General features: G+C 47.6%; 1 protein-coding gene across 3 annotated transcripts in view; it reads left to right on the plus strand.

Annotated features, from left to right (window-relative positions):
* Positions 1–18,297, plus strand: part of DRC1 (dynein regulatory complex subunit 1) — a 41,780-nt gene that overhangs the window by 21,833 nt on the left and 1,650 nt on the right. For all 3 annotated transcript variants that reach the window (XM_032391625.1, XM_032391623.1, XM_032391626.1), the window contains 8 exons: positions 5,119–5,258; positions 9,214–9,348; positions 9,628–9,860; positions 12,795–12,907; positions 14,055–14,144; positions 14,672–14,758; positions 16,768–16,952; positions 17,957–18,097. In XM_032391625.1, the coding sequence (XP_032247516.1) occupies positions 5,119–5,258; positions 9,214–9,348; positions 9,628–9,860; positions 12,795–12,907; positions 14,055–14,144; positions 14,672–14,758; positions 16,768–16,952; positions 17,957–18,097 (1,124 nt within the window). The remainder of the gene's footprint in view (positions 1–5,118; positions 5,259–9,213; positions 9,349–9,627; positions 9,861–12,794; positions 12,908–14,054; positions 14,145–14,671; positions 14,759–16,767; positions 16,953–17,956; positions 18,098–18,297) is intronic.

Here is an 18,297-nt window from a genome sequence, read left to right on the forward strand (position 1 = left end):
GGTGTGATGTAATTACCTCTTCATATTCCAGCACAGTCTATTCACTTCCGTTTCTGTCTAGAAAAACTGGTTAGACTAAAGCTTTTCCACATAGCCTGTGGTAGAATTTCAGGACCTACTACTCTTGTGGCTTTATGTAACAAGGTTGAATCAAAGCCCCTCCAGACTACAAATATTCTTCCCAGTCTTGAGAATTTTCCTGGGCCTTTCTCATATTAATGTCGTGGAAATGAGAGTCACTGACAAGGAACAGTGGAAGTCTGAGAGCAGCATTGCGTATGTGGGCTGCATACATGGCACTTTTAATGAAAATGGCTATTGTTAAGCTTTCTTTAGTCATTTTGGTTTTATAATAATTTATGGGACAAAACCACAGTGACACTGCTGACCTCCAACAGTGAAATAATGGAAACTCATGTTCTTTTATTTGTTGTTTTGTTTTTTCTTTTGTGTTAAGAGCACGTAACACAAGATCCACTCTCTTGACACAATTTTAAATATACAATAACAGCATTGTTACTCAAAGACCTTCTGTTATACCGTTAGATCCCCAGAACTTATTCATCCCACATAACTGAAACTTTGTGCCCTCTGACCAACTCCTCCCCCCTGCCCCTCCCCCAGTTTGACTGTTTTAGATCCCACATACAAGTGAGACCATGCAGCATTTGTCTTTCTGTGTCTGGCTTATTTCACTTATTAGTATAATGTCCTCCCTGTCCATCCATGTTGTTGCAAATGGTAGATTGTCCTTTTTTTTTTTTTTTTTAAGATTTTTAATTTATTTTTTGTCAGAGAGAGAGAGAAGAGCACAAGCAGGGGGAGCTGCCGGCAGAGGGAGAAGTAGGTTCCCCGCTGAGCAAGGAGCCTGATGCGGGACTTGATCCCAGGACCCTGGGATCATGACCTGAGCCAAAGGCAGACACTTAACCGACTGAGCCACCCAGGCGCCCCTAGATTGTCCTTTTTTAAGGCTGAGGAAGATTGCATGATATGCCTATACCACATTTTCTTTCCCCATTAGTCCACTGATGGACATTTAGCTTGTTTCTATCTCTTGACTGTTGTGAATATGCCACAATGTACAGGGCTGTGCAGACATCTCTTCAAGATCCAGATCTCAATGTCTTTGGATCTATATCCAGAAGTGGGATTATTGGATCAAATGGTAGCTCTATTTTTTATCTTTTGAGGAACCTCCATATTGTTTCCAGGGTGGCTGCACCAGTTCGCATTCCCACCAACGGTGCACGAGCTTTCCTGTTCCATATCCTTGCCAGCACTTGTCGTCATTGGTTTTTTGACAAGGGCTATCCTAAGAGGTGTGAAGTGATATCTCATTATAGCTTTGATTTGCATTTCCCTGATAAGAAGTGACGTTGAGCACCTTTCACAAACCTATTGGCCATTTGTATGTCTTCTAATCAGGTAGTTTATTATTATTATTATTATTATTTGCTATTGAGTTGTAGGAGTAGAACCTCACATTCTTTTTTTTTTTTAAAGATTTTATTTATTTATTTGACAGAGAGAGACACAGCGAGAGAGGGAATACAAGCAGGGGGAATGGGAGAGGGAGAACAGGCTTCCCGCAGAGCAGGGAGCCCGATGCGGGGCTCGATCCCAGGACTCTGGGATCATGACCTGAGCCGAAGGCAGACGCTTAATGACTGAGCCACCCAGGCGCCCCTGAACCTCACATTCTTAATCTAATCCTCAAATGCTTGAACAAAGTCAAAAAATTCTGGGACGTGGGGAGATTTTGTGGGTAAGGGGTGATGGAAGACTAGGGAGGTGAGGGATGGAGAGGCAGAGAGCCTGGGACACCCGCGTCTCCTGGCTTCCCCTGTCCAGTTGGACGACCTGTGGAGTGTGGGTATGTGGGAGGCAGGCAGGCGGAGAGATTCAGCGCGGGGAATTGTGTGCAGTTCCTGTGCACAGTGGTTCTTTCCCGTGTTAGCATGGAAAGCAGGAGTATACTGTCCCACATTACCCTTTAACTAGGAACAGATAATCTAATCAGGGATTACCATATTGCCATATGTGGGGTATTTTAGTAGATCGAACTTGATCATAATGCCACGTAGGTGTACTTTCACTAGACAGTAAAGTCAGATAGCATCGATTTTTGTCAAGAAGATACAGCACACAGCTCAACATCAAATTTGCTCTTCCTAAGTAATTCATAGCACTGTATCAGTTCTAAAATATACAACTAAAATTTTTGCAAATCGCAAAAATCCGAAGGATCCAAAACACATAGATTTGGTTTGATGGGTAAAGTACAAGAAGTAAGAAAGAGAGTGTGTACTTTCCGAGTGCTTACTGACAGTAAGGTGACAGTATTAATGAGCAAAAAAAAAAAAAAAAGCCTGTAAACATTATGCACTTGAGAAGGATTTTACCACACCCGCCTGCCGCCCCAAAACAACACTACTAGAAACACCTCGTTCTTGAGGCAGGAAACAAATGCTTTTTCCTTTAGGTCCTACTTGTGCTTTTAAAATTGTAAAATGGTTTAGTTCAACTTCAGGGACTGTTACCTTTAATACCAGAACATTAATCACAAAAATCAAATACAAGTTACTTATTTAACAAATACCGTGAACTTACATTATGCAAAGTGCCAAGATAAACAAGGCACAGTTCCTGAGAGTGGAGGTGCAGAGGCCCGGTGGGATCTCTGAGGTCAGCCCACGGGACCAGGGGAATGGCTGTTTCAAATTTCCATTCTACCTGGGGTGACGATGGCAGTTGGTTTTCTGGAGCTTGTGGGGCAAGAGGTGGCATGGAAAGCGGCCGTGGAGAGGCTTGTACTGACGCAGGAATAATCTTTATAAATTATTCACAAAACCCAAACACGATGTTTCCCCATTAGTCTTGGGAACATAAAGTACAGCTTCGCGACAGTATCTTCGGTAATTGAAGAATAAGCGCAGACAGTTAACAAAATCAGTTACAATTTTAAAATATAAAACTATTTTCAACATATGACAACCAAGAACGGCTATATGTTGAGACTAAACCCTGAAATAATTGACAAGAGTCACCGGTACCCAAATTATCTCGAGCAGAAGGTGTTGAAAACAAATGAGTCACGTAATTCATGCAGCCACCTGCTGTAGACTCTGCTGGGTGAGACTACGAGACTGTTAGTTCTGCAAGTTCATTGACAGCACTGAGAGGAACTCCCAAAGGGCATTGCGACTGGAGGCGGCAGAGGTCTTGGACCAGAGCTGGGGTGACGGAGCGGCTGATCCGTGAGCCCCTAGAGATGGAAAGCCCACAGTGCATCTTGCATTGCTAGTCCTTCCGTGCATCAGTCTCCTAGGAACATATTCTAGCAAAGAGCACGAGCAGGTGCGCTCCACAAGAGAAAATCAAATCGGCTAATAAATAATGAACCACAAGCGCAAGCAAAGAAATGCAAATTAGAACCGGCAGGTGACAGAGTTTCTTTGTTTGTTGTTTTGCCTATAAAATCAGCTCATATGTGAGTTCTTTCAGGTCACAAAGAAAAAGACATGGCCTAATTACTTCAGTTCAGAGTTTTGTGAACTGTGTTCAGCTAGGTGAGGTACGAGTGGTGGTTTCACAAAACTAACAAAAAAAGTGAGTCAGTGATTTTTTTTTTTCCTTTCAAGATGTATTATGTAGGATAAAGAGAGAGTCGGTTTCCATAGTTAGTATTATCTAATAATCTGCCTTCAGGGATGAAATTTACGTGAACACTAAAGGGCTAGAGCTTGCATTTGTAACTCACATGGTCTCACTTCCTTATAAATGTAAAAACTGTTCTGTGGCCAAATAAGTTTGGGAAATGCTGTCTTAGTGATAGGGGCTTATTGCAAGGCTACGAGAAAAAGGAGGTCCCTGGACGTCATCAGAGCAAACACCAGGCACTTGGGGTCTCAGCCACTCACTGTCGTTCCAAATCAGAGCAACTCCGGAGAGTGTTCGTACCTTCCCAGGTTATCTCCATCCAGCAAGGAGCTTTTCTATTGGACTTTGTATTGAGTCTTCCCGATGTCCGGGGCTGGTTTCCTTTGGAGCACAGGGGCATAAATCATTGTGAGATACCTGCCCATAATGGAGATTTAGAACTCTCTGGGATAGTTAAACAGGGTACTCTTGACTAATTCTCTCAGTTATCCATGCCAGCGCCTTTGTTCTCCTCCGCATCACCTCCTGGCCAGTTACCCTCCTTGAGGATGGTCCAGAGCTGGGAGGGGACGCTGTCTGGACTCACTTCCTAAGTTGATTCCATGGCAAGGCTCTGTAGCAGCGTGGAAGGAGACGGGGGAAGGAGGCTTGATTGAGTGCCACATGTCACATGTCCCTGCTTGTCAAGCTCTGATCACACTTAATTACATCCTCTGTTCCTGCATTTCCACTCAGGAAAGGCCGGAGCAAGCTTGCCTTTATTTGCCCTGCCTCTAGCCTTGTCTTGCTCTTGACATTTTTTTTTTTTTTTTTAACTGTCAGAGTGACACAGGCTTTAAGCTTGCAGTCGAATGATGGATATATTTTTTAAAGATTTCATTTATTTATTTGAGAGAGAGAGAGGGAGAGCACAGAGGGAGAGGGAGAGGGAGAAGCAGACTCCCCACTGAGCAGGGAGCCTGATGTGGGACTTGATCCCAGGACCACGAGATCATGACCAGAGCCGAAGACAGACCCTTAACCAACCGAGCCACCCAGGTGCCTGAATGATGGATATTTTTTTTCTGGTTGGCCTTTCATTTGCCTCTAATAACAGATTTTCTAAGAATTCAGGTGGAGGCACTTGTCACTCCAGTTCCTCTGACATGACTCCAGAACAAAGAATCGGGGACCCTCAGGTACAACCAGTGATACCAGGGCCAGTGAGTATTATTATTTTTTATTTTTTATTATTTATTTATTTTAAAAAGATTTTATTTATTTATTTGACAGAGAGAGACACAGCGAGAGAGGGAACACAAGCCAGGGAAGTGGGAGAGGGAGAAGCAGGCTTCCCGCGGAGCAGGGAGCCCGATGCGGGGCTCGATCCCAGGACCCTGGGATCATGACCTGAGCCGAAGGCAGACGCTTAAGGACTGAGCCACCCAGGCGCCCCTACTATTTTTTAAACTTTAGGTTCTTGAGCAACAGCTTCAGCAGATGAAAGCAACTTACCAGCTAAACCAAGAGAAGTTGGAGTACAACTTCCAGGTGCTGAAGAAGAGAGACGAAGAGAGCACAGTGATCAAATCCCAGCAGAAGAGGAAGATCAATCGGTAAGCGAGCATGCAGAACGTGAGCCCTTCTGTGCTGAAAATGGGGATGGGGAGGAACTCTCCCCTTCTGGAGGAGTGCAAGCTGTTAACAATATAACCAAGTCTTATTAAAAGAGTTTTTGGGGAAAAGATAATACTTTCAACTGCTCCACCACCTCCCCCATGAAAGAATGTACAGCAAAAGTCCGTCTCCCACTCCCCATTTTGTGTGGCTCCTCTTTCCCACCTCTGTAAGAATTGTTCTTTTCTTTTGTTTCTTCCAGAATTTCTTTAACCACATATAAGCAAGCACAGATAAATACTCTCACCACCCCCTCTGTTTTTAGACCAAATGATAGCATTCTATACACACTTTTCTGTGTCTTGAATGTTTCCATATCAGTTCATAAAGAGCTTTCACGTGATTTAATGTCCCTGTGGATGGACATTTAGATTGCTTCTAATCTTTTGCTACTGCAAATGATACCAGTGTAGGTACTCATGCCAGGGTCTCACTCTGCAGATGCGCAGAGCTCTCTGTAGGATAAGTTCTCCACTTGTTATTACAGAAGCAGTACTGTGCATTTTAGAGAAGCAGGAAGTACCACACGTGAAAGTAAGATAAAAACATAAAAACAGGGGCGCCCGGGTGGCTCAGTCAGTTAAGCGTCTGCCTTCGGCTCAGGTCATGATCTCAGGGTCCTGGGATTGAGCCCCATGTTGGGCTCCCTGCTTGGTGGGGAGTCTGCTTCTCCCTCTCCCTCTGCCTCTCCCCCTGCTTGTGCTTGCTCTCTCATTCTCTCTGTCAAATGAATAAATAAATAAATAAATAAATAAATAAATAAATAAATAAAATCTTTAAAAAACCCCATAAAAACACCATATTCCTACCACCAGAGATTAAGTGTGTAGTGTGTCTCTTTCCAGATCTCTCCTTTCTCTCTCTCCCTCTCTCCATCTATCTATGACAGCCACAAATCTGTATAGTTTGAGAGGAGTTCTCTGGGAAGCCTTCCTAAAGAAGTGAAATAGTGAAGGGGGGAAGGCTGTGAATTGGTAAAAAGGAGTTAGGGCTCCAGGGTAGATGGTGCCAGAGCCAGGAATGAAGGGCAGGGCTGAAGACAAGGAAGTAGGAAGACGAAAGTTCCACGTTTGATGAAAGAGACTGCACTGTGGGAGAGGGGAGGTTGGTAGGACGGGAGGGGGGCAGAGGTATGTGAGACAGACCTTGGGTTTGATCCCAAGGGCAGAAAGATGAGTGGCATCATCCCCACCATCCCTTCCCTTCCCTGGCTCTACCCACTGACTTCAAGCACACACAGTTTCCCTTGTCCTAAAAAACCCTTCAGCCGACCCTTTTGCTCCTGGGTAAGGCTAACTGTTTCTCTTCTTGCTTGCTTGGCCATTTTCCTCTCGCCACCAGCCCCTCCCCTCACCTCCAACACTCATAATTTAACCTCTGACCCCAGAATTGGACAACCACTTCCCTCTGTAGGTGACCAGTGGTGTCCTTCTAGCCAAACAACCACGGCTCTTCCTCAGGTCTCATCCTATTGTTACTGGCACCGAATCTCAGAATTTTTCTCCTTTGGCTTTTATGACTCTAAAATATTTGTTCTTCTTTCTCAGTGTATTCCTAATTGGTTTCCTTTGGTGGTTCTGCTTTCTCTTGCCTGATTAGGTATTCTAGAAAGCATCTTACCCCTTTGCTTTATATTTTTATTCCATCCACCCTCTACACCAGTCTCATGGCTTTGAATATGACCTGATATTTTTTTAAAAATATTTTTTTTATTTATTTGAGAGAGAGAACATGAGTGGGGGGAGGTGGGGAAAGGGAGAAGCAGGCTCCCCGCTGAGCAGGGAGCCTGACTCGGAACTCAGTCCCAGGACCTTGGGATCATGACCTGAGCCAAAGGCAGACGCTTAATGACTGAGCCACCCAGGGGCCCCTGAATAATGACCTCTTTCTCGATGACTCCCAGCTACATATCCCTAATCCTGAACTCACCTCCTCACTTTATCTGGGACTGCCAAAAGATATTTCAGCTTGGAGAGTTGCTGTCGCTGCCAAGGGACAAGTTTTGAAACCCGACTTGCCTACCCTCCCAGTCTTCCCATCATCCGCCCCCCCCCCCCCGCCACCGTCCCCTCTATCTCTAGCTTCTAGCCAGTCACGAAGGACGGGACATTTTGTTGAGCCTCCTCTTGCAGCCACCCATCCTGTCTACCTCCTCTCTTGCTACCTTGCCCAGACCTGCAGCATGCACCTGGAGTTGATTTCTGTTTTATTAGCTTCTATGGTTAGATGACACATAGAAACCCCTTTGCTAAGCGACATGGGGAAAAATACTTTGGGATGGCTACTTAATAATTTTTTTTTTCTTAATAAAATTTTTTCCACCTATATGTGGAAAATCTCCTAGAATGTTGTAGTTAAGAAAATGAATTAGAGGGGCGCCTGGGTGGCTCAGTCATTAAGCGTCTGCCTTCGGCTCAGGTCATGATCGCGGGGTCCTGGGTTCGAGCCCCGCATCGGGCTCCCTGCTCCGCGGGAAGCCTGCTTCTCCCTCTCCCACTCCCCCTGCTTGTGTTCCCTCTCTTGCTGTCTCTCTCTGTCAAATAAATAAATAAAATCTTAAAAAAAAAAAAGAAAATGAATTAGATACTGGTTTTTATCAGAGCCTAAGTGATTTTTGCATTTTATTAAGGCTGAAAACACAAAGGATGGATGTTTGAGTGTTTAGGGACCCTATGCTTATTTCAGAATAATGCTTAAGAGGGAAAATTTTATCTTTAGAATTTTTTTTTAAAGATTTTATTTATTTATTTTAGACAGAGCACAAGTGGGGTGGAGGGGGGACAAGGAGCAGAGGGAGAGGGACAGGCAGGCTCTGCACTGAGCACAGAGTCCGATGCGGGGCTTGATTCCAGGATCCTGAGATCATGACCTGGCCGAAACCAAGAGTTGGACACTTAACCAACGAGCCACCCAACTGCCCCTATCTTTAGAATTTTTAAACTGAAAATATGTAGGCCTTCAGAGTCTGTCTTCCTATGTAAATGGGGCACGGACATAAGACACCTCTTCACGGGTTTGAAGTCTGACGTATGGTCCTGGGTCTAAGAGCCATGCCTGCCGTGTATATTTCATGAGGCAAGTTTCCATGCACAGAGAGAGTTCCCAGAGCAGTGGGATGGGGAGCTGTGACATGCCTGGGCTCACAGGACCATTGGCCAGGCTATCACTGTCCCTCACTGTGCTGGAACCTTCGGCCACTCCCCTGGAGGGTAAGTTCCATGCCTCAGCTCTGGGCTCGCCGGTATCCTGTGTAAAGTGCCCCCCACCCCCCAGCACTTCCACGCTCCACTGTGATGAGTGTGTCTTTGCCTCTGGCTCGACTGATCGTGCCTTCTGTTCGAACATATCCTTGTATTCATCGCTGTAGTCAAACATACCCCTGGCAAGAGACCTTCCATGTTTGATGAATGAGGGAGTGCATGAATGAACTATCGGACTCATGAACAGTATCGGCTCCCTGAGGATGGAGGGCTCATATCTCACACACTTGTGGTGTGGAGTTTTAAGTTTTCCGTTTCTATTTCTCTTGTTTTAGACAGGAAATGAACATCCAAATCATGGCAGTGAAATAGTTGAGATGTGCCCTTTAAAGATGTGAGGTGGCGCATTGGGGGAGGATTCAGTCACAGTCCTGAGTAGGAGACTGCCCCTCAGTGGGTCAGGGCTTCTGGACCGATGTAAATGAGTTTAGTCCTGGACGATCCCCTTACCTCCTGTGGCCTTCGTTTCCTCAATCACAGTCGGAGCCGCTGGGTTTGGGAATAAATGGGAGGGTTTTCTGCACCTGCACAACTCTGGCCCTGGGGGCTGTCGAGTTGTGTGAAGTCGCTGAGGGGAACAGACACCACAGCTTCTGTTCAGCTGCAGATGAACTTTGTCCCCTCTGCCCGGCAGCCTGCATGATACCCTCAACAATCTGAGATCGAAATACGCCAAACAGATCAAGCAGTTTCAGGAGGAGAACCAGTCGCTGACCTCCGACTACAAACGCCTTGTGACGCAATTCAAGGAGCTACAGAAAGCCATGCGGTATTTTAGGGACCTGGGTCCCAAGGCACGTGCCCTAGATAGAGGTGGGCCCAGGCACAAAGAGTCCTTTGTGCTGTCTTCCCCGTCCCTTTACTCTCATGTCCCCTGCCTTTTCTTGAGACGTGTGGGGACCACCTCCAGTCTGTCATAGGCGAGGGCCAGCGACCCGGGACCGGGATGCACCCCAGCTCCACCTCCTTGCTCGCCCTACTGCTCATGGAGGGGACCCTGGCCAGGCCCTGGGGTCTGCTGGCCATGCTGATCAACTCTCCTTCACAGGCACTTTGCTCTCATTGATGACAAGCAGTTTCGGGAGATTTGGCTAATGAATGAGGAGGAGGCAAAGGATCTGATAAGCAGAGCCTTTGATGTAGACAGGATCATTCATACCCATCATCTGGGGCTCCCCTGGACGGCACCTGATTTCTGGTTCCTGAGGAATGTGGGACCTATATCTCAGCAGCCGCAGAAGTCTGCCACACAGATAGTAGAAGAGGTGCTGATGCAAGCAGGTGACTGGAATGGCATCCTAGAGTCCTAGAGCCCCAGAGCTGGGGGCCTGTCAGACCATCAGGTCAACCCATTCATTTCAAAGATGAGCAAACTGAAGTCCGGAGAAGGGGGAGGAGGTCTCGTGGCTGGAAGGTCCATAGTTGTGGCTTTTAAATCTCTAATTTAATTGATAGCTTTACCCCCTTCCCTGTTATTATAATCTGGTAGTTCAATCTAGAAGCTTGATCAGATTCAGACTTAGTTTAGTTTTGCTGAATACATTGTTGTGTACCTCCACTGGGATAAACTAATGGCAGTTTGTCTCTCTCTTCGGGAGGCGAGCAACCGTTGGTAGTCATTGTCTAAGATCCACTAATTGCCTTAGGGGTTGCAAAATGGCAATATTCTAAATTCTATCATATGTCTTCATTTATTAGCTGGAACACTTCTGAAAAGAGAATTTTCCCTTATTAGCTAAATGTTACCCCGAGACACAGTTCGTATAGGAAAGGCAGGATAGATGCTGTTCTTTCTCTATTTACTAGTTTTCAAAATAAATGGGCCTGGGTCTCTAGCATCTTCCAAAGGTGACCAGTAACGTTTTATAAAATAAATATCATTGGTCACCTGGGTGGTGCAGTTGGTTAAGCATCTGACTTTTGGTTTCAGCTCAGGTGGTGATCTCAGTGTCGTGAGATTGAGCCCCACATGGGGCTCTGTGCTCAGCTTGGAGTCTGCTTGAGCTTCTCTCTCTCCCTCCCCCCTCTGCCCCCCCCAAACCCCGCGCACTCTGTCTCTCTGTCAAATAAATAAATAAATAAACAAATAAATAAATATCCTTATGAACACATTAGATTTAAACAAATTTGATGTGTTTCGGTTTACTGCACTTATTACCCTTACTGCTACTCACATTGTCCCATCTTTGGCCAGTGGGAGTCTCTTCATGTTGGCTTCTGGGTCCTTTTGACACAACCTCAGTAGTCGTTGATAGCGTCCTGGCTTTCCAGAATGACCAGATTTCCAGTCTAACATTATATGTTTCCTGCTTCAAGTCTGTAATCAGCCATTTCTCAAGGTCGAGGAGACCTGGTCCTTTTAAAGGGAATGGTATTTCAAAACCATAGTCTGGGAGCCGGAGTGCTCATTGTTTGGGATGGGTCAATTTCTAGGCCTTCCTAGTGGATGAGCATAGGGTGTAGAATTACATTTTCAGCATAAAATATATCATGTGTTCATCCTGACACTTCCTAATCATCAGGATGCCAGAATTTTTGCTTAACTTTATCAAAGTATATCTCCTTTCTCCTACCTTGAAAATCTTGGTGCACAGTCACTCCAAAATAATTACTTATTGCTTTTCCCACAACCACAGAACACTTGCAGAATAAAACATCAACCTACCACTAACAAATGATTACTAAAAATTGTTTAAACTTTTTTGAAGTTCTTTTTACTCTTAGCACACATTCCACTAGAGATGTACAGACAGATTGCTGTCTTTTATTCTTTATTTATTTTATTATTTATTTTTAAAAATATTTTGTTTATTTATTTGAGAGAGAGAGCTGGAGGAGGAGCAGAGGGAGAGGGACAAGCAGACCCTGTGCTGAGCACGGAGCTGGACATGGGGCTCAGTCTCACAACCCTGAGATCATGACTTGAGCCGAAACCGAGAGTCAGATGCTCAACTGAGTCACGCAGCCACCACCAACCCCGTCCCCAGATTGGTGTCTTTTATTTTATTTATTTGTAATTTTTTTTAAAGATTTTATTTATTTGAGAGAGAGAGTGACGAGAGAGCACGAGTGGGGGGGAAGAGCAGAGAGAGAGGGAGAAACAGGCTTCCCGCTGAGCAGGGAGCCCAAGTGGGGGCTCGATCCCAGGACTCTGGGATCACGACCTGAGCTGAAGGCAGACGCTTAACCATCCAGGCGCCCTAGACCCACTTTTTAAATGAGAGCATATGCTTTTCTCCATCTTGCTTTTTTCACTTACAAAGCATCTTGGAGGTCCGTCTATAGTAGTAAGAAGACACATTCTTCATGCCGTTTTTATTTGGTATTCCGTTGTGTGGCTGAGCTGTAACTTATTCAGATGGTGTTCTGTTGGTGGCCGCTTGGGATATTTCCGGGTTTTTGTTTGTTTGTTTTTGCTCTTACAAACATTGCTGCAGCAAATAGCTCTGTGCGTTTGTGTCTGCATATTTTTCCTGGCGAATTGTTGGGATAGATCCTTAAACGTGGGACTGCTGGATCAAAGGGTAAATGCCTCTGTAGTTTTGCTGGATATTGCTCCGTACGGATGGGACCATTTTGCTTTCCACCAGCAAGATGGTATCTTGTACTTTTCCAAAATATCTTCATTTACATGATCTCACTTTATCTTTTGAACAACTAGTAAAACCTGGTAGGACAATGATTTTTTGTGACTATTTTCAGATGAGGTATATATAGTATAAAACATTTTTAAATTTCTAATTTTAATTAAAATGTTTGGCTCTTGCTATTAGCTACCAGTTCTTGCTGAGAAGTCAGGCCACCACTTGGACCACGGTTTAGTTGGCTACTTCTGGGCTGCTGCTGGTTTAGAAACCACCTAGCAGACGTTCTAGATTGTTCTCCAAAGTGAGAATAAATAGGTTCATACTCTCCCTTCCGCTTCCTGGTCGTGGCTGGATTTTGAGTATGATGTTGGCAGGGAGATGAAAGTTAGAACAGCGAAGCATTGTAGAATGGCAGAATTCTCCCGCTAGTCTCATATCCAACCCCCAGCCTCCCTGTTTTTGCCACATACTAGGCTTTCTTCAGCTAAGGAGACTCCATAGGGCCTTAAAGAGGCTTTTTAACAGGTAAATTTTCTCAAGGAAAGCCGTTTGTTGCTCAAAGTCAACCAAGCCAAGCAACGATCTCCCTTTTCTCTCCCACTCTCTCTTCTCTCTGCCCCATCTGCAGAAGAGGAGGGGACCGAGGAGGCCGCCTCGGAAGCAGAGTCTTACCTCGACCTGCCGAAGCAAATTTCCCCGAAAACTACCAGAAAGATCCTGATGCTCCTGTGTGACGAGTCGGTGAGGCCGGCCGCGTGGGGCTGCGCCGGAGGGACTCCTGGCTGGTGGCTCCCTGCGCTGGCTTCTCCCGTGCGGCTGCGGCCAGGCTGGCCCGGCCAGGCAGGAGGGCTCAGGCACTGAGCCGCAGGGCTGGGCTGGTTCGCGAGAGGCCCGGCCTCAGAGCTGCCCCCGGCGGGCCAACGGGTCCTCCCTTAGTGGGTCAGCAAGGGGTGGGCCAAGTTGGCCCCCCGCTCCTGCTAATTAAAAAAAAAAAAAAAAAAAAAGAGGCTGAGTCTGCAAGAGAAGGGGCACCAGTCTCCCCTCTGTGACCCCACCTGCCGAGGAGTGTGGCCACAGCTGACGTGGCCTTACCCCGGGAGCTCAGTCTGTGATTTCTCGGGGTGTGTTAGGCTTTGGAATGCTGTATACTGAATATTAGCAAGACCCACCGGATCTCGTGTAAGGGGTGTTGGAGGTGGCTCAGCTAGGAGTTGAGGTGTTCCAGGAACATGACTGGTGCATGATCCTGCATTTCTGAGATGAGTCAAAGAGGTGTAGCTGGGACTGGCAGCTTCCCATCCCCGTGGGACAGTTTTCTGGGGCCAAGAGCTGGCTCTTGTCCCCGAGGGCGGCTCCTGCTGAAAGAGGCAGTAGGCAGGTGCTCCCCCCACCCACCCGCAGGCTTGCTGCCCTCCCCCAGGCCTTCCCAGCTCAGAGTGGGTGCCGGGCACCCGGTGTCCCCACCCGCCCCCCACTTCCTATGCACTGTGTCGGGATACGGTGTGCCCACCCCCCGCCATGCCTCCCTCCCTCTCCCCCAGCTCGGTGCCTGCCGCCCTGGTCTACGGATATTGGAGGGCTAGTCTCTGAGCGAAGTGACGTTGCGCGGGCAGGAATCTGTGACTGGAGCAGGTCTGGGCGGCTCTGGGGAACTTAGCCGTTTGCCCAGGGGCTTGTGGGTGAGGTGAGCCAGCACCCTTCGTCCATGAGTATTGGCTTTGTGTCCGGGAAGGGCTCTCAGGCATCCCAGGAAGGACTTCCTCTGGGGTCCTGCTGCCCAAAGTCTCATCCCTGGAGTCATCGCTGATAGTTACACAGACGTAGGCTGCAGACCCAGCACTCATTTCTGAAACCTGTCTCTGACTAGAGATGTCATCTTCCTTCCCAGGGTTTCCTCATAGAGAGCAAGCTGCTGAGCCTTCTCCTTCCCCTGGAGAAGAACGAATGCTATCTGCTGAGGTTGGACGCCATTTTCTCAGTGAGTCCCACTGGGCTGAGTTGATGGGGTGGGGGCCTCATTCTATGCCAGCCTCCTCTGTTTTTCCAACATTGCCTTGGCCGTGGGAAGAGATACAGGTCTCCCAGGCTTCCCTGGGCTTGCTGTCACCTCCTTCCCTTTCCTCGTTCTCCATGCCCCAAATTGGCCACCAAGTCTCCCAGCCCTGACCCTTCCTCTACCAGCTTCTCTCTCACGGCCTGGCTCTCAGACTGTAGGTTCTCCCCTGCACCCCTAAACTTGGATGTGTGTCCAGCCTCCTCTAGCGTTCTCATATCCCCCAGGCCTGTACAGAGCTCTTCCTGACTCTGAGCATTCTTTCTCTGCTCGGATGTGATCTCACTGTGCTTCCCTGGTGTTGAGTGGCCTCACTCTGGGCCATGGCAGGTGCTGGGGGTGTTCGGGGGAACAGCCAAACCTCCTGCTCTTAGGAGCTGAGGGTCTGGTAACTCTGGTAGCCGGTGGACTTCTTGCTGTGGTGTTTGAGCAATTCTCCTATTTTCCCCCAGGCCCTTGGAATTGAAAGTGAGGACGACTTGTATAAACTGGTGAATTTCTTCCTCAAATACCGAGTTTATCATTCACCCTCCAGTCAGGTAATGTGAAATGCAATAAAAAAGAGAGCATTTGAAATTCTGGAAGCCCCCAGAGGGCATTGCTGCCTTTCTGTTATACTTCTGGAGAAATAGTGAGGGTTTTCTGTCAGAGATCGCTAACTTAGCATTTCCCATACTATTACTTTTTCTACTTGCAAGGGAAAGAATGGCTGGGGATGGGAGGCTGTTCTCACACTAAGGCCCAAAGTGTCTTTTCCTGGGCCCTTCCTCAAAGCCAGGCTTCAGCCCCTAGGAGCCCTGGGCCCACCAAGCTCTGAATATTTTGATCCTCACCACTTTCCTGCAAAGCAGGGCCCATCTGTAATACCCATCTTGATTGTAATGAACTCTTCTGAAGAAGCCATCATGTTAAAAATATTATAAAGTTTTAATTTATTTTATTTATTTTATTTATTTTATTTTTTTAAGATTTTATTTATTTATTTGACAGAGAGAGAGATAGTGAGAGCAGGAACACAAGCAGAGGGAGTGGGAGAGGGAGAAGCCGGCCTCCTGCCGAGCAGGGAGCCCGATGTGGGACTCGATCCCGGGACTCCGGGATCATGACCTGAGCCGAAGGCAGACGCTTAACGACTGAGCCACCCAGGCGCCCTAAAGTTTTAATTTAAAAATTAAAAACTTAAATTAAAAAATACGTTTCGTATTGCTGGCTCCAGGGTGAGTATCCTCATATGCTTCCGAAAAGAATTGGCTGGGTGAACAAAACCCAGAAGCTGTAAAGGGGGAAAAATAGGATCTATCTGACTACATTAAAAAAACAAAAAACAAAAAAACCCCCAACCGTGTGGGGCAAAAATCACTATAAGCAAAGTTAAGATACAGATGACATTTGGGGGGGGGAATATTTTTAACTCATATCACAGTTAAGGGCCCATTTCCTTAATATACAAAGAACTCATATAAACCAATAAGAAAAAGACCAACAACTCAATGGATAGGACAAGGGATATGAACAAAAATCTCCTACAAGAGGCAATACGAATAACTTTTAAACACAAGAAAAGATAACCAGGCTTCTTATGATAAGAGAAGTGCAAATACTGTTCCAAATTCCATCTGCACCTGTCACATGGGCAAGACTCTGCGAGTTCGATAGCACATGCTGACGGCCCAGGCGTGGGAACCAGACCCGCTCCTGTCACTGCTGTGAGAGCCCATTGTCACCGCGTGCAGTGTGGGTGACAACACCGTATGCCCTGGCCCCTGCAATTCTTCCTGCAGCCATGTCTCAACACGATGAAAGTGTTTATTGTAGCTCATTGGTTTCCACGCCGCTTGAAATGGGAGAAGGTTGAAAATAACCTCTAATTCCATCATGAAAGGATCGATTACCTCATCAGTGGGGCATCAACACAGTGGGATACTATGCACCAGTAAGAAAAAGACCAAAGCAGTTCTTTACATATTTTTTACGTGAAAATCTCTCTAAGGTTTATTGGTATGTGAAAAACACGAAGTGCCGAACTGTGTCCGCGGTAGAGTATCATTCGTGTGAAAACGGGAGGGAAGGTGTTGCTTGTATGGACAGAGGATTTCTTTGGAAGGATGCCTAAGACATTGATGACGTTGGTTTCCCTATGGGAGGTGAACTGGACTATGAGACAGGAGTAGGAGGAAGACTTTTTTTAATTAAAAAATTAAAATGTAATTTGTGATTTTTGATTCAAAAAGATATATAGTGTCAGCTTTAGGAATATCAATAAAATGAACACCTATGAGCCCCGATTTAGAAATAGAAGATTATCACTGTTTTGAAGCCCCCCGTGTGCTTCTCCCTGATCCTATCCCCCTTCTCTTCCACTCTTTCACCATTTCTTCGTTCCTGTAAATGTGTCTCTTGGCATCTTTTCTGTAACTTTCTGTAAACTTTTCTCCACTTTTTCTCTATCTGCCTGTCTTCAGACACTCATGCTTGCTCTGTGCCCCCGATCCACAGTCACCCTTACGCCTTTCTCCAGCTCAACCCCTGGCATCTGTCACCCCCGCAGGAGCAAACAAGCCTGTTGTCAGCGCTAGAGCCAGGAGAGCAGCCAGACCTCGAGGGACAGAAAGAGGAAAGCCTCGTGGAAGGGGAGCCGGAAGAGAAGGAGGCCCCCCCTTCTCCCAGGCTCATCCATCCCAACGATGTCCTCAAGATTCTGGAGGCCTTTGTCATGGGTCTAAAGAAACCCAGGTGTGCTGGAGGGCTCAGGGAAGGTGGAGGCCAAGCAGATGCTCGTGTGTGCAGAGGCTGGGGAAGGGGGAGGAAAGGGTGGTGGGGGAGGGCTGGAGGAATCCGTGGACGCGAAGGGAAGGAGTGGGTGTAGAAGCGATTTGCATTTTCTCATGCATCATTCATTCAGCGGTCAGTCACGGGGTCTGCTGTGCCCTGTGGAGGTCGCAGCTTGTGAGCAGGACGATGGCCAGAGCATAACGAGGTGTCCTGTTGCTCCGGGGAGGCCGTGGCCACCCCATCTGGCATGTCCGAGGGCTTCAGGCACCCAAACTGGGTTTTGCTAGGTGGATAAGTGGGGGAAGGGCCATTTCAGGTGTCACAGCGCGGGGACGGGTGTGTTCAAGAGGTGTGGCTGGTGTCAGGGTCTTCGTGGGAAGTGTGGCCGGTGGGGGGGGGGGGGAGATCTCGGAGAGCCTTGTCCGCTGTGCCCAAGACCTTTGTCTTTACCCCTGAGTGGACCGGAGCCAGAACATGGTCTGGAGCAGTAGGGGAGCCACGCTTAGGCTTGCATTTTAGAAAGATCCCTTTGGTGGCAGGGAGGGGGGTGGTGCTGGATGCAGGAGAGCAGCCGGGGGCTTCGTCCTGGTGGAGGTGGTGATATCCTGGCTCAAGGCTCCTTGACGGCAGCCGAATTCTGAGAGGGGTTTTAGACGCATTAGTGAAAGAAATGGACATAGTAGCGGCCTGGAAGGCCGGTGAGGTAAACTGGCCGGGAGAAGGGGGGGATAGAACTCCAGGGGTGCTGTCACAAAGGCGACAATGGCACCAGGAACCGGGAACATTGATGATAGTCGTGTGCCCTTTCAGAGAATCTGCCAGAAACCGATAGACTGGCATAGCTGAGTGGGGAGGTGTCCGGTGGGAAAGCGAGAGTCTGTGAGGGGCGGGCTCTGTGGCTGCCACTGCGTGGGGGCCCGGGGGGGGCAGGTGGAGATGATGCGACATTTGCTCTTAACCTTCAGGGACTCTCGGGCACCAGTGAAGTTGAAGTATGTGCGGGATAACTCGAAGGACTCTGAGTATTGGGAGGCCCTGACCACGGTTATCCCTGACTCCGCGCAGAGCCTCTGGGACGCTCTGTACACAGCCCTGGGGAAATACCAGTAAGCCCGCATGTCATTGTGCAGACAGGCGGTGGGGAAGGACCCTGCTTGCCGTGGCCACATTTGCCACCTCCCTGGTTTGGAGAGAAAAGCTGCCTTTGGAAGGAAAGCTCCCGCCGAAGGGGCCTGGGGCGTTGGGTGGCTGGCCCTGCGGCCCTGCCCTCCTGCTCTGTTCCTGCCCGCCCGGTTCGTTCAGGGCA

The sequence above is a fragment of the Phoca vitulina genome, unplaced genomic scaffold (assembly GCF_004348235.1).
Source record: "Phoca vitulina isolate PV1807 unplaced genomic scaffold, GSC_HSeal_1.0 scaffold63, whole genome shotgun sequence".
Taxonomy (NCBI): domain Eukaryota; kingdom Metazoa; phylum Chordata; class Mammalia; order Carnivora; family Phocidae; genus Phoca; species Phoca vitulina.